General features: G+C 38.5%; 1 protein-coding gene across 1 annotated transcript in view; it reads left to right on the top strand.

Moving 5' to 3' along the window:
- The window catches only part of ANGPT1 (angiopoietin 1), a 1,835,232-nt gene that overhangs the window by 675,946 nt on the left and 1,144,823 nt on the right, over window positions 1-14,463 (top strand). Inside the window, exon 2 of the mRNA XM_044065710.1 lies at window positions 8,840-8,995. Coding sequence (XP_043921645.1) covers window positions 8,840-8,995 — 156 coding nt within the window. The remainder of the gene's footprint in view (window positions 1-8,839; window positions 8,996-14,463) is intronic.

Raw genomic sequence — 14,463 nt, 5'->3', positions numbered from 1 at the left:
TTATTGATAATGTAGTTACCCAGGGTTAGACTTTCAAAAAGTTACTATAATGCATTTCTTGGTACTGAGTTTTAAGCCATGGCTTTGGCACCAAGTGTTTGTCTGTATTATACCTTCCTAAAGGATGTTCTCATATTGAGGAGATATAATGACTGCTCCCAGTTTGCAATCATCTGTGAACTTGGTCAGCCAAAAATCTTTGGCAATGGCTTTGACATCTGAGAAGTAGATACCAAAGAGGAGTGGGCTCAGCACAAATTCCTGGGGGACTTCACTGGTGAACAGCCTCTTTGTGGATGTGGCCTCATCGATTATAACCTGCTGAGTCCTACCAGTGAGCCAGCTAGCTATCAAGTGTGTTATATACAGGTTTATACCTAGTTCTATAAGTTTGTTAACAGTACCAGACTAGGGTATTATATCAAATTCTTTAGCCAGATCTAAGTAGGCAGTATGCAGCATTTTCCCCTCATCTATTGCCTTAGTGATCTTTTCAAAGAAGTCCACCAGATTCGGTAAGCATGACCTTCCTTTGACAAAGCCAAACTGGAATGGATCCAGTGTCTGGAGGTCTCCAATGTCCTTGCTGATAATATCCATAGTAATTCTTTCCATGGCTTTGTAAATAAGACTAGACAGACTAATAGGTCTGTAGTTTCCAGGATCTTTTGCAAGACCTCCATTATGAAGAGGGGGTGACAGTTGCAGACTACCATTCACATGGCACACAGCCTGTTTTAAGACTATAGTTAAGTAATGACTCCAGAGGGTACTGTTAACTCATATTTTGGACTATTTAGAAGGCATCTTGGGATGGTATTGGGGCTCATTGGCCTTAGTGAGTATGGGCAGTACATGCACCCTAGTTATAGCTGGAGAGGTTACATTTTACAGCATTTTTGATGGGATGTTAAGGGTGAGGGAGTAAAGTTGGAACTGAATTTGTCCTCTGTCATCAGGTTTGCTATATCGCCACTCTCAGTGAATGTGGCACCATTTGTCACAAAAGGAGATACTGCCAGCCGAGCCATCTGGAATTTTGTAAATAATTATATGTAATTTGTGAATATTAATATGATGTATATGCTTGTGTTACAAATGTATTAGAACTGTATGTTATGTGTATATCAAACTGCTTGTACATAAGTATGTACAGTGATCTGGATGAGAAGTTAAACGCTACACTAAAGGCCATGCTACAGCATTTGCAGACCAGTTTAAGAGGGAGTGGGACAGATATATACCCCATCTGTTGTTTGCTTACAGAGCGGTGCCCCAGGAATCCATAGGTTTTTCACCCTTTGAATTGCTGTATGGGCATAGGGTGAGGGAACCTCTAGATTTGATTTGTGATGAGTGGGAGGGTGAGTGTGAATCCCACAAGGAGTCTGTTGTGGCATATATCCTAAATCGCATGACAAGGCTCAGGGAACTCATGGGTTTGGAACCCATGAGAACCTGGCAGAAGCCCAACAGCAAAACAAGGTCTGTTATGACAGGAATGCTTGAGCTAGAGAGTATGCTCTAGACAGCAGGTTATGGTTCTCATTCCTATCAGACACAATAAGTTGCAGGCAGATTGGGAAGGGCCCTTCAAAGTGGTAAGGAAAGTCAGTGATGTTAACTACATGGTGGAGCTGCTAGGCAAGAGTCAGGGGCACAAACCGTACCATGTTAACATGATGAAACCTTACCATGATAGGGAGGCCCTGGTGCTTAGTATTTGCAGTATAAGGCAGGAGAAGTATGAGGGGGATCTATGGCTACAGGGTGCCAGCCAGCCAAATCCCAAATTACTTTGGTGGAGCCTAGGGATGCAGGCATATGATAGGGCAGTGCAGCACTGTACTCGGGTCAAGACAGGTGTAATCTCAAGACAGGGAATAGGGTAATGTATTCCCAAATAGGCCTTACCCTCTCAAGCAACGTTTCTCAAGGGTCACTTGAAAAACTAGCTTAAGTGTTTGAGGATGGGAGAAATGTCGCAAAAGGAAATACTGCCAGTCCAGCTATCTGGAATTTTGTAAATAATTATATGTCATTTGTGAATATTAATATGATTTATATAGAACAAAAGGAGATACTGCCAGCCCAGCTATCTGGAAGTTTGTAAATAATTATATGTCATTTGTGAATATCAACATGATTCATATGCTTGTGTTACAAATGTATTAGAACTGTATGTTATGTGTATATCAAACTGCGGGTACAGAAGTGTGTGTTGGAAAGGGCTTGTAAAGTACTGAACTTAAAATGTAACCACAGTGTACCCTACTGAATTAGAACAGAAATGTACTTGCACTATTGTAACTGTTTAGATGTATATATTGTAACAATGGAAACTGGAACACTAGAGGTTAACTTCAGAAAAATAGCTGAAATTAAAATTACTTTATGGCCATGTAATAAAAGGATGTTTTCTTTCAGTTTTAGTGCAGTAACAGACACAATATCTACAACTAGAGGTTCACTTTATTGTCTTGAAAGTGTTTTTTTATTGTTTTATGACTTCCCGTATCTTCCTTAGATCTAAAAAAGCCTTGTCTATATATTTATACAGGTAGATGCTAAATGCTACCAGTTGCATCAGTGGGGGGTTTACCTGGAATAGAGTCAGATGACAAGAAGTGATGCCATCCTGCAAGCTATCCCAGCAGTAATATTTGAGATATTAATTTTAGAACTCTCTGAGTGAGACTGACTATTCTGTATTTTGTCTTTGAATTGACAGCATCAGAATCCACTCACCACATCTACCTTGTTGCTCTGCAAGTAAGTAACTAGGGTGTAGTAATTCTCTTAGATTCAGTCAGGAATATAGTGATGTATAGTTTAGATGTTTTCTTTTTTTATTTTAGACTCTCCTGCAGTGTTGTTTTAAATATTTACTGTGATTTTGAACTCTACCGCAGTGGTGGTGCTGTGGTAATGTTGTCGCCTCACAGTAAGATGGTGTCCTGTTCGATTCTCAGCTAGAGCATCTTCTGTGTGTTGACATGCGTGAATGGGCGTACCTTAGTTGAAGGTTGTGCATCAGGGCTGGCAACTCGGCACATAAAAATCTACTGCCAATCATTAGCGGACTGGAGTTCCGCTGTGGCGACCCCTAAATGGGAAAAGCCAAAAGACACAAACAAACAGTGATTTTGAACTCTGATGTTACTGTGATTATATACTGAGTATTTTTTTGTTCTTTTAATATTTATTATTAAATATATTTAAACATTTCATTGTAGCTAATCTTTGTGAGACATATTTAAGTTTTGGAAGTACTTGCATATTTATTTGGTGACACTGTGTAGGCCACTTCTAATAGCCTTGCTCTTGGTCAAACTATCATTTGTATTTTACAGTAATATTACACAGTAAGATTGGACACCCTTTGTTAAGGGCCTTAAAGTAGCTGATAAAGAGGTGGCTGGTGGCAGTAATAACTACCTTATAGTCTGGGCAGAAGAGGGCATAGCTAGTAAACCTGTGCCAGCCTTTCCCAGGTGTGTGTGTGTGTGTGTGTGTGTGTGTGTGTGTGTGTGTGTGTGTGTGTGTGTGTGTGTGTGTGTGTGGGTGTGTGTGTGTGTAAAACAAATCTCCAGGAGTATGAGTGTCAGTTACTTGGGCAGGGACACAAAGCACTGGTTGGACAGAGAGATTATTGGAGGTCTTGGCTTGGCCAGTCAGCTGAGATCTCAACTCTATAACTGTGCCAGTGGAAAGTCTCATTGGGGATCTGGAGAAAGAAGGAGAAAGCAGCCCTGGACTGACTGTGGTTTCTGTGCGCTCTTTAAGGGAAATTGCACTTGATGCGGAAAGCTGCATCTGGAAATACTGTATGTGTACCTGTCATCCTCCCTGGTGCTAGTGGTGAGGATTGAGGCTCCTTGATTACTGGTCCAGTGGTGGGACATCACACCATTAACCACCAGTTCAGCACATTGCTATGTGTTGCCCTTGAGGTTTCTGACATTGCTGTAGAAGGCATTATGGCTGCCTTTCTCCTGGGAGGCTACCTTAACCTCAAAGTTGGCTTTGCCTGACTTAATTAGCCCTCTTAGTGTCACTTTTCTCTTTGATTTTGCTGGCTTACCTCTCCCTCCATTTAATATTAAATGTCTCTCTAGGCTTCCTTAGATGACTCTTCAGAGGTCACTGTGTTGCTTAAAAGTGAGAGTGTTATTTTTGATATCTTACAGCATGAAGTTATGGGAAGGAGTAGTGGAAGCTAGGTTAAGAAGGGATGTGATGATTAGTGATCAGCAGTATGCTTTCATGCCAGGAAAGAGCACTACAGATGCAATGTTTGCTCTGAGAGTGTTGATGGAGAAGTACAGAGAATGTCAGAAGGAGTTTCATTGTGTTTTTGTAGACTTAGAGAAAGCATATGACAGGGTACCTAGAGAGGAGTTGTGGTATTGTATGAGGAAGCCAGGAGTGTCAGAGAAGTATGTAAGAGTGGTACAGGATATGTACGAGGGTAGTGTGACAGCTGTGAGGTCTGCGGTGGGAGTGATGGATGCGTTTAAGGTGTTTAAGGTAGAGGTGGGGTTACATCAAGGATCAGCTCTGAGCCCTTTCTTATTTGCAATGGTGATGGACAGGTTGACAGATGAGATCCAACAGAAGTCCCCATGGACTGTAATGTTTGCAGATGACATTGTGATCTGTAGTGAGAGTAGGGAAGAGGTGGAGGAGACCATGGAGAGATGGAGATATGCTCTAGAGAGAAGAGGAATGAAGGTCAGCAGGACTAAGACGGAATATATGTGTGTGAATGAGAGGGAGGATAAAAGAATGGTGAGGATGCAAGGAGTAGAGGTGGCGAAGGTGGATGAGTTTAAATACTTGGGGTCAGTAGTTCAGAGTAACAGTGAGTGTGGAAGAGAGGTGAAGAAGAGAGTACAGGTAGGATGGAGTGGGTGGAGAAAAGTGTCAGGAGAGATTTGTGACAGACGAGTACCTGGAAGAGTGAAAGGGAAGGTCTACAAGAGGGTAGTGAGACCAGCTATGTTATATGGGTTGGAGACAGTGACATTGACAAAAAGGCAGGAGTTTGAGCTGGATGTGGCAGAGTTAAAGATGTTAAGATTTGCACTGGGTGTGACGAGGGTGGTCAGGATTAGGAATAAGTATATTAGAGGGTCAGCCCAAGTTGGAAGGTTTGGAGACAAAGCCAGAGAGGGAAGATTATGTTGGTTTGGACATGTGCTGAGGAGGGATGCTGAGTATTTTGGGAAAAAGATGCTAAGGATGAAGCTACCAGGTAACAGGAAAAGAGGAAGGCCTAAGATAAGGTTTATGGATGTGGTGAGAGAGGACATGCAGGTGGTTGGTGTGACAGAGCAAGATGCAGAGGACAGGAAGAAATGGAAACAGGTGATCCGCTGTGGCGACCCCTAACGGAAACAGCTGAAAGAAGATGATGACCGTCAGTAAACCCAGATATTTTAACACATACTAGTAGTCCATCTTTTGCACCTTATCATTTGCTTCTCATGCCATAACAAACTTAAAGGTGAATAGCCTCAACACGTGCCCACAAGGATGAAGTTCTTCCATGTGTCATATGAATTTTCTACTGGGTAAAGGCTCCCATATATTATATTTCTTAATATTTGGAAGAAATAAGCCCCTTTAAGCTTGGGCAGTATATCATGATAAAACAACTTACACCTGCTTGACTGTCTTATGGCCATTAACATTAATTTCTTTATTTTATATAACCAAAGGTCTAACAGAAGGATTGGTATATGTCTTAAAAAGTAGGAAAATAGAAAAACTGTAGAGAAAATGTCATTTTAAGACCATTTGGCCAGCCAGAAATGACAAAACAGCCTAGACCATAAGTGCACTAAATGTAAATCTCCAGTACCAGTTTGCTCAGGTTAACTGTGTTGGTGGCCTTTACACTGGGATGCAGTTTGATTCCTATCTGTTTAGGAAAATTGGCATTGCATTTGTAAGGTGGTTGTAACCATTGCCTACCAAAGAGAGAACTGGTAACATTTCAGTTTTGGATAAATTAATTTTTTAGACCTACTGTAGATGAAAACTTGACAATCAGTCAGAATAAAACAGGTGCTTCATTTGTAGGGTTCCTTGTTAATATCAGGAAATTATCTACAAACGTCAACATCCTAACTTCTTCAGCTCCCAGTTCTCAGATGAACAAACAGAAGATTGAACTATTTTATTTTCAGTCTGTTGAAACTTGGCTTTATGAGTGCTGACATTTCAGTAGTGTACCTACTAATTAGCAAACCTGAACAATGCCTTTGGGAACTGTTAAAGCACTTGATCATTGCCATGACGGGGGTCTATATTGTAACACGTAAGAGGCATTTTGAATGCCTCTTCATCGACACATAAAGACCGATGCACTAAAGTGCGAATGGTCAAAACAGCACACACACACTTACAAACATAAGTATGTGGGAGGCTTCACCCCCCACACCCCCCTAAATAAATACACCAACTCTGAGATTGCACTACAACAGAGAAAAGGGCAACACTGTGTAGTTGGCCAACTACACCTTTGCCCTGTAAAGTATTCATCGAATCGCTTAAATGCGTTTCTATGAATACGTGCCGCACATTTGGTGTTTGATATTACAACATTTCAACGTTGTAATATAAACCCCATGATGCATATATTTTCAGCCTGTTTTACTTTTATTTTGTTGTATTTTATTCTGTGCTTATTCTACTTATTGGGACAGATCAACAAAGCTGTAGTATGCAGTTGGAACTACATTAAATGATAAGCAGCTGGAATGCAAAACTTTAGGCACAACAAATGAAACTGAGAACAGACAAGACAGTGGCCATGGGAGCTAATAGGAAATCAGAAGAAGCTGAAAATTTAGGCAGAAGGGGAACAGTGAAAAAGGTTTGCAGCTTTAAAAATATGGAGATGTGACTGAAGAGAAAGGAAGTCTAAATGAGGTGGTCAAAGTTAGAATCAGAGGTGCTGCAACCAACTGACACGGAATGAAGTGTCAGGTAGAACATGTGATAGAAGAATGCAAGAGAAGCAGATAAGTAAAGTGTACAAATGTGTCCATTATTTCTGAATAGCTCAAAAAACTGTGCAGATGAAGCTTGAATTGACGGAGCTGAAGGGCTTGAGATAGGTAGGATGATGCATATTGAGGCAGAGAGAGAGAGAAACAAGGATATCAGATCTAAAACTAAAGTAGCCCCAACTACTGATAAGGTCAAGGAGACCATATTACAGTGGTTCAGTCACACGTGCAGGAAAGCAAAAATGATTTGTTAAAGGAAATTTTAAGAGACAGGAAGAAAGCAAGTTGAGATGAGAATGTCCAACTAAGAGATGGATGGACTGCATAATAGAAGACCTGTGGCAGTCGGACATGATGGTTAAATAAGGTAGGAGAGTGACACTGAATTAACAGTAGTGATAATAGTTGGTGCAATACTCTAATACCCTGTACAAATTAGAAAAAGGGGATTGATGATAATAATTGCAATATATTATTTGGCTGGGAGATGTGTCCCGGCTGTAGGGACTCTACTACTCTCCTGAATACAAATATATTAACTCCACAGTTCACAGCACTTTTGATAATAAAAATAACCTTTTCTGGAGTATGTCTAGCCTGGAGTTAGTGCATGTATGCTTTGCAGAGTACTGACATAAAAGAGACAAAGAAACACAGCAATCCCACATATGAAAAAATATTGATTTCCCTTACTTGCAACTCAGTTAGGTCACTTTATCATGGAAGAATATGATCGCTGAAGTTTAATTCGTATCTCGTAAAGCAATGTAACAGTAGGCACTGAAAGAACATCCCATTTTCCCTGTGTTTCTTACAATGTAATGCAGTCGTAAACAAGTGCTCTTTTGCCAAGTTTACTCTTAAGAATATAGAAAATTTAAGTGAAGTAAAATGCAGTTTTCTTTCAAATTGTTAGTGCATCTGTCAAAAGATGCTGATCATTCCTGCTAAGAAAATGCATCCCATTGATTATGTCCTTGAGACTAGATCTGTTGCATTTCAAATGCGTCTTCTTTCAAAAATGTCTCTGTTATCTGATTCATTGTTAGTTAAAGTTTCTGGGTTACAGGCTAAATATTATATTTTTTGCAAGTATTGCATTTATTTTGATTGCAATTTTTTTCATTTGAGTTTTTGTATTGCATTATTGCATTTGTTTCTTTCATTTTGTATTTTAAAAAATGTTTGATAAAAAGTTAAAAAAGAAGGAAAATGCATACTGCATAGCTTGTTATTGATATTTCTAATGTTCCTAATGCACCACAGGGAGCAATTATGTTTTCTGAAGTAAAGCTGTTTAGTTAAGGCAAAATTCAAAGGGTAAATGGGATTGGCAAGCATTTAGAGAAATACTTGCCTTAAGAGTTGTCCCACAGGAAGGGAAGGAGAGTAAAACATATCAGTTATATGATTTCATAGCAGTTCCTGACATTGTAATCATCATAAAATTGTGAGCAAATTACCTTTACTCCTTGAGCTCAATCATTTTAATTATATAGCAAATAAAAGGACCCTCATTTGGGAAATGAGAAGTTATGTCCCCTCTCTGGTCTTGTGTAGTTAGTCAAGGATAGTGAAAGGATATGTTCTTTGATTAAAGAAGAGCAAGTATAAAAAGGACGGTGTGATTATTGTACCATAATTTTAATCTTATCTTTGTTAAAACAGAATGGAAAAATCAGTCCATTGACTTCTTGCCAAACGTCTTTGGAAATATTTTCTTTCTCATATTTAACAATGGTCTATATGAATGAACTTAAACCTGCAAGTTCTCTTAGGGTCAAGCACATGTGTTAATTCTAATTGTCTCTGTTTTGCAGCTTGAGAACTATATTCAGGAGAACATGAAGAATGAAATGGCACAGATTCAGCATCATGTGGTTCAAAACCAGACAGCGACAATGCTTGAGATTGGAACCAGTCTTCTCAGCCAGACAGCAGAGCAAACAAGAAAACTGACAAATGTTGAAACTCAGGTATACCATGATCAAAATGTGTAACATTCTCCTAAATGTGCAAGGCAGTTTTTTTTCACTGCCGCAAACCAAATATTGTGAATCTTGTTCTTGTAGTGAGGCAAAGAAGATAGAAAAGGAGGAGACACCAAAAGTTCTAATGAAAGCAACTGGAAATGTGACTGATAAAATCAAGGTCAAGAAAGCATAAAAATCTAATTTGTTATACTTGTGTCAAATGCCAAAAGCCCTTATAGAAACATAGGATGCCTGTATAAAAATTTGTAACTTAGGCAGTATGTGATGTCAAAATCATTACATGATATTATTCTTGAGTATTACCTGTGTCAAGTGGGGCCTTTGTGTAGAAAAAGTGTTTTAGACAGTTTTATAATAAAAATAAACTTGTTTTTTAAGGTTACAAAGCCAAACATAACTGTAGATACAGTATTCATAAAGGCTTCCCAAGGAAAGGAAGATAGTATCACTGGACTAGAAATTGAATTACCTTTCTTTATCCTGAAATAGACTCACGGATGGTGCAGTGAGGCAGCAGCAGTTTGCATTGTCACCTCACAGCGAGAGGTTCTCCAGTTCGATCCTTGGCTGGGATGTCTTCTGTGTGGAGTCTGCATGTCCTCCCTGTATTCGTGTGGGTTTCCTCCCGCATTGCAAAGACATGCGTTGGAGCATTTCTCCCTGGGCCTCCTCTGAAAATTGCCTTGTTCAAAGTCAGACATTCCTGGTAAACAAATGTTAAGTAAATAAATTCTGAATGCAGGGAACTTTTGTATTTGTTTTGCCCTGCGTATCACTTCCATTAAGAATTACCAAGTTCCAAATCAGTGAGTAATCAACCTCAACCACCAAAATTAACATTTCAAAAACTCATCTCTGCAAAAATATATATATATTTTATGGAGGGCTGGAAGCTCCCTAATCTTATGAGAATAATTTCAAACACAGCTAAACAGGAAAAAACCCTAAAACAAAGGAATCACTGCTGAAGCACACTTAGAAACCACATCAGGGAATTATACTTCATAGGTTGAGTTCTGTTCCAGTAAAAAAAACTTGCCAAGGTTTGGGAAGACATACATACCCTGTTCTACATAGCCATGAACTGGGTACAAATTACTGGCTTTTATTGGATGGTTTCTGAACATCATTAGAAAATATGCTCACTGTAGAGTGAACATTCACTTTGTAATTTATTCCTTTACATATCTACTCACTGTGATAAGTGAATTAGACCACCTAAGCAAAACGTATTTACAGTGGAATATACAGTGTAGTCCCAGGCACTAAACTATAATAAACAGAGACAATTCAAAAATAGTGTCTAATAGGATGGCTGTTATCTTAACATTGTTACCAAGCAGATATGCAAACAAAGGGCAACACTACATAAAATAACTCATGCAGTCCAGTCACATTTAACACCAGATTAAAAAATAAAACAGCAAAGTAGCCAGGCCCTACATAAATATGCAGAAGAATACTGATAGATTTTCCTATGGTACCAAGAGTACACTGAATTAATATAATGGCATTTCTTTAGAATAAATACATGGAAATATAGATGGGAACTGCATTTCTAGATAAAGGCTACTGAGAGACAATCAGTTCATTGCATAAACAACTTCATCAGAGCCTTTTCTTTCAGACTTATTACACATTCACAAGTCTAATGGTATCATAAAAACCATTCAAAGGACTTCAGTCTCTTTTACAACATAAATAGAACATAAAGGAAGATAGGTTTATATCACAGAGAATATAGCATATACGAAACCATCTCCACATAAAGTAAACTACTTTTATTACTCTTTTCAAACATAATTTGGATTAATGAATGGATAACCACAAATTCACCCCCCCATGGAGAGGGAAACATGTAAATGTCCCAACATAAACTTGTTCAGCCCATCTCAGGGCAATTTGATAACGGGTTAAAAACTATCATGGGAATGCATGGTATCTTGAGATCCTCAAAGATCATTAGCCTAGAAAATACCCATCGATCTATGAAGAGTAGATAAGGCACCAGAAATGATAAAAATGCAAGCCAGAAATATAAAATGACTAATACTAAAAAAAAAAAACACAGAAGTCAAAAAAATGACAGAAAAGATATTCCAAGCTGGTACAGTCTGAAAATATTCAAAAGATGAAGTCTATTGAAATTCATAGGTAATTTGATGATACTGAAACTCATGACCGTTGCAGCATTGCCAACCCCTCCCTCAAGCAGCATTTCCTTCCTTAAGGACAGTCATACCAAACAATCTTGCTGTAAATTGTTGGATACCCATCAAGCTGTCTAGTTTATGTTTAAACCATGGTAGTGAGTTATACTGCTTAAAAAGAAGGGGAAGTTTATTCCAAAGATTTGGAAAAACTTGGATTATAAAGCTATCCCTCAATTGTGTATTATATAACTGTTTATTTAATATTTATTTGACATTTGTTGACTGGGTTGGTCCATCTGGGCCGAGGCCCTTTTTCAGTGGAGACCCGGGGAGAAAAGCTCCAGAGTTACAAAATATATGAAAGTTGCAAGAATAAAAACATTTGCTAATACACACAAAAAAAATCTAACAATGTAAAATAGGTATACAATGATAATACTGATTACAGATTATATACATTGTTGGCTTGCTATGTATATAAGGCAAGTAGTCCAAGAGAGACTGAATTTAAAGTAGAGAGAGAGGAAGCTAGTAAGGAATGACTGGGCAGCAGTGAAGGAGAAAATAAGAGTGCAACAGTAGTTGTTGACCATTATACCATGACCCCCCATTAATATTCCAAAATGTGCATGCTGATTGGCCAGCGCGCACGTTGTAAATTAACTTATACTAATGGAAAAAGGTCCGGTTGCCCGGACTTTTTCCATTAGTATAAGTCTCTTTTAAAACACTGTCTCGCTATGTTAAAAGAGTTTAACATAGCGACACAGGTTTAAAAAAAGCAACGGAGATCTCCGTTGCTTTTTTTAAAGCTGTATCGCTATGTTAAACTCCTTTAACATAGCGACACAGTGTGTAAAAAGCAACGGAGATCTTGCTTTCTCCGTTGCTTTTTTTTAAACCTGTCTCGCTATGTTAAATAGGTTTAACATAGCGAGACAGCTTTAAAATAAGCAACAGAGATCTCCTTTGCTTATTTTAAAGCTGTCTCACTATGTTAAACCCATTTAACATAGCAAAACAGTAAAAAGCAATGGAGATCTTGCTTTCATCCGTTGCTTTTAGCCACAGCTCTGAGGTACTGCGTAGGCATGCGCAGTACATCAGAACTGCCGCGGATACCAGACAGCTGCGGAAGGGCAGCAAAGAGGCATTATACAATGCCATTATTTAAGAAAAGTAATTATTTCTTTTCTTAAATAATGTCATAGTATAATAGCAATAACCCACTTCTGGGTGTGGGTAATGCGGGATTTACCCACGGTTGTCTTTGTTTGGTACCAAACCATGCCAACCATGGGTAAATCCCGCATTACCCACACCCAGGCATGGGTTATTGCTATATTCTACTGGTGAGGAGATAGATATAGTAAAGGACAATTAGAGGTAGAAGTAGGGAAAAGGTTTAGTGGGGAAGAAGGGAGGGTAGCATACCTCTCAACCTGGAAACATCAAAAATCTGGACAAGGCCCATGAAAAATAGGTACAAATCTGTATGCTGATTAACATCTAATTTGCATACATAATTATGTAACCCCACCCGCTCCAATGGAATTGTGGGATACCAACTTTCAAACGCAAACTAAAGAACAGACAACCAAAATATGGCACCACACCAGAGTTCCCCTGCAGCCATTCCAATGTTCCATTACCTGGCTATTTCACCCCATTTACCATAAACACTAATATGTGTATACTGCTTTACTTCTACAATGATTATTTGGATTTTATTTTTACATTTTGCAGCACAGTAATGCACAAACACTAACATATGCTAAAGAAAACAATACTGTCTCACTATGAAAATAGATTTGGCATTAAAACTTCTCTGCCCTTGAAAGTCACATTCATTGAAACAGCATTGAAACCCACACCACATCCAAACAAAATGCATCTAGCCAGTGGTGGATAAAGATTACCTTTGGGCTGTCATACATGTGATTTTTGATGCACCTTCCTGATTGTATTAAATTGTATTCCTTGTATTCTTATAAACTATATTCCTTGAATATAGCACACTTGTTAGAGCTCTTTTTAAATTTGTTTTGAACATTTTCCCACTAAGCAGTGAAACAAAATGCACAAACCAATAATGACAAAACTGCCCAGTACCCCAATTCAGAATATTTCCATCATAACAGCCTTAGTCAACCTTCGACAATCCACCAGTATCCATAAATATGCACAATATCTGCAAAAGGAAAAGTCATGTAAATAATTCACGTTAAAGAGATCTGTAAGTAACAAAGAGCTTGTTGCTAGTAAACAACTTTATATTTCATTGTTTCATTTAAAAAATAAAGTGCCTGTTGCCATTGAGGAATAAATTGCCTATATTGCATTAAAAAATGGTAAGCTATTAATATTGCAATAGGGAATCAATGGCAAACTGATAACAGGCTCATAGTTACTAGGTATCTCCATTCTCCGCCAAAGAAGACATTCTTAGGACTACAGTATCCACACCCCAAAAGTACACAGTGCAGTATCAGCAATCTAGCTACATAATGTGGGAATAGAAGCCACAGCCTTCTGCATTAAAAGCAAGCATTTTACCTGTTGTGCTACTAACACAAACAGACATCACATAAGCAGCACTAAAGTTCGATCCCCCTGAAAACTATGCAGCACAAGACATCTGGAAAAAGCCAAAATGTATGGAGTGGCAAAGGCCCCAAATCAGGGACACTTTAAACATTGCTTGTATGATCCTAGAAAAGTTGCTAGAATAAAATGTTTTGTGTTACCATGCACTTCCTGAAAGATAGGATGACTGAAACTTAAATGGCCATCATTATTTAAAGAATTCAGTTCTCACTGATTTGCCAGAAACTACAAATTTTAAGAGGAGCAGACCACAAGCAGGAGCTATCTTAATTGCAGTAAGCAATAATACCACAAAGCAATTGACTTTTGCAGTAAGCAATACCACACACAAGCAATTGACTCCTGCATTAGGCAATACCACACAAAAAATCAGAAGCTTAACAGAAAAAGCAATACACTTTAGAACTGAATCTTAATAGAACAGTGACCCAGCTTTCAGCTAGCCCCATTTGCAGTCGTTCTATAATTGCATGACTTTAAAAAAAAAGAATCACTTAGTAAGTACAAAACAATAAAGCAAGTTAAGCAACCGAAGGTCTTTTTCTCATAATACATTGTATTGACCCAAAATAAAATAAACACTTCTGCACTCTGCCATTCTCGCACATAACTGCCACGTTGGCCCATTTCTCATTTCAGCTTGCCTTAAACAGAAAAAACACAAATACCCAGTACACTTTCTGAAACTGC

Source organism: Protopterus annectens, chromosome 3.part0 (genome assembly GCF_019279795.1).
Source record: "Protopterus annectens isolate FY-2018-M chromosome 3.part0, PAN1.0, whole genome shotgun sequence".
Lineage (NCBI taxonomy): Eukaryota > Metazoa > Chordata > Ceratodontiformes > Protopteridae > Protopterus > Protopterus annectens.
Note: the sequence above shows the minus strand (reverse complement) of the source record. Positions and strands in the feature narration are given on the sequence as shown.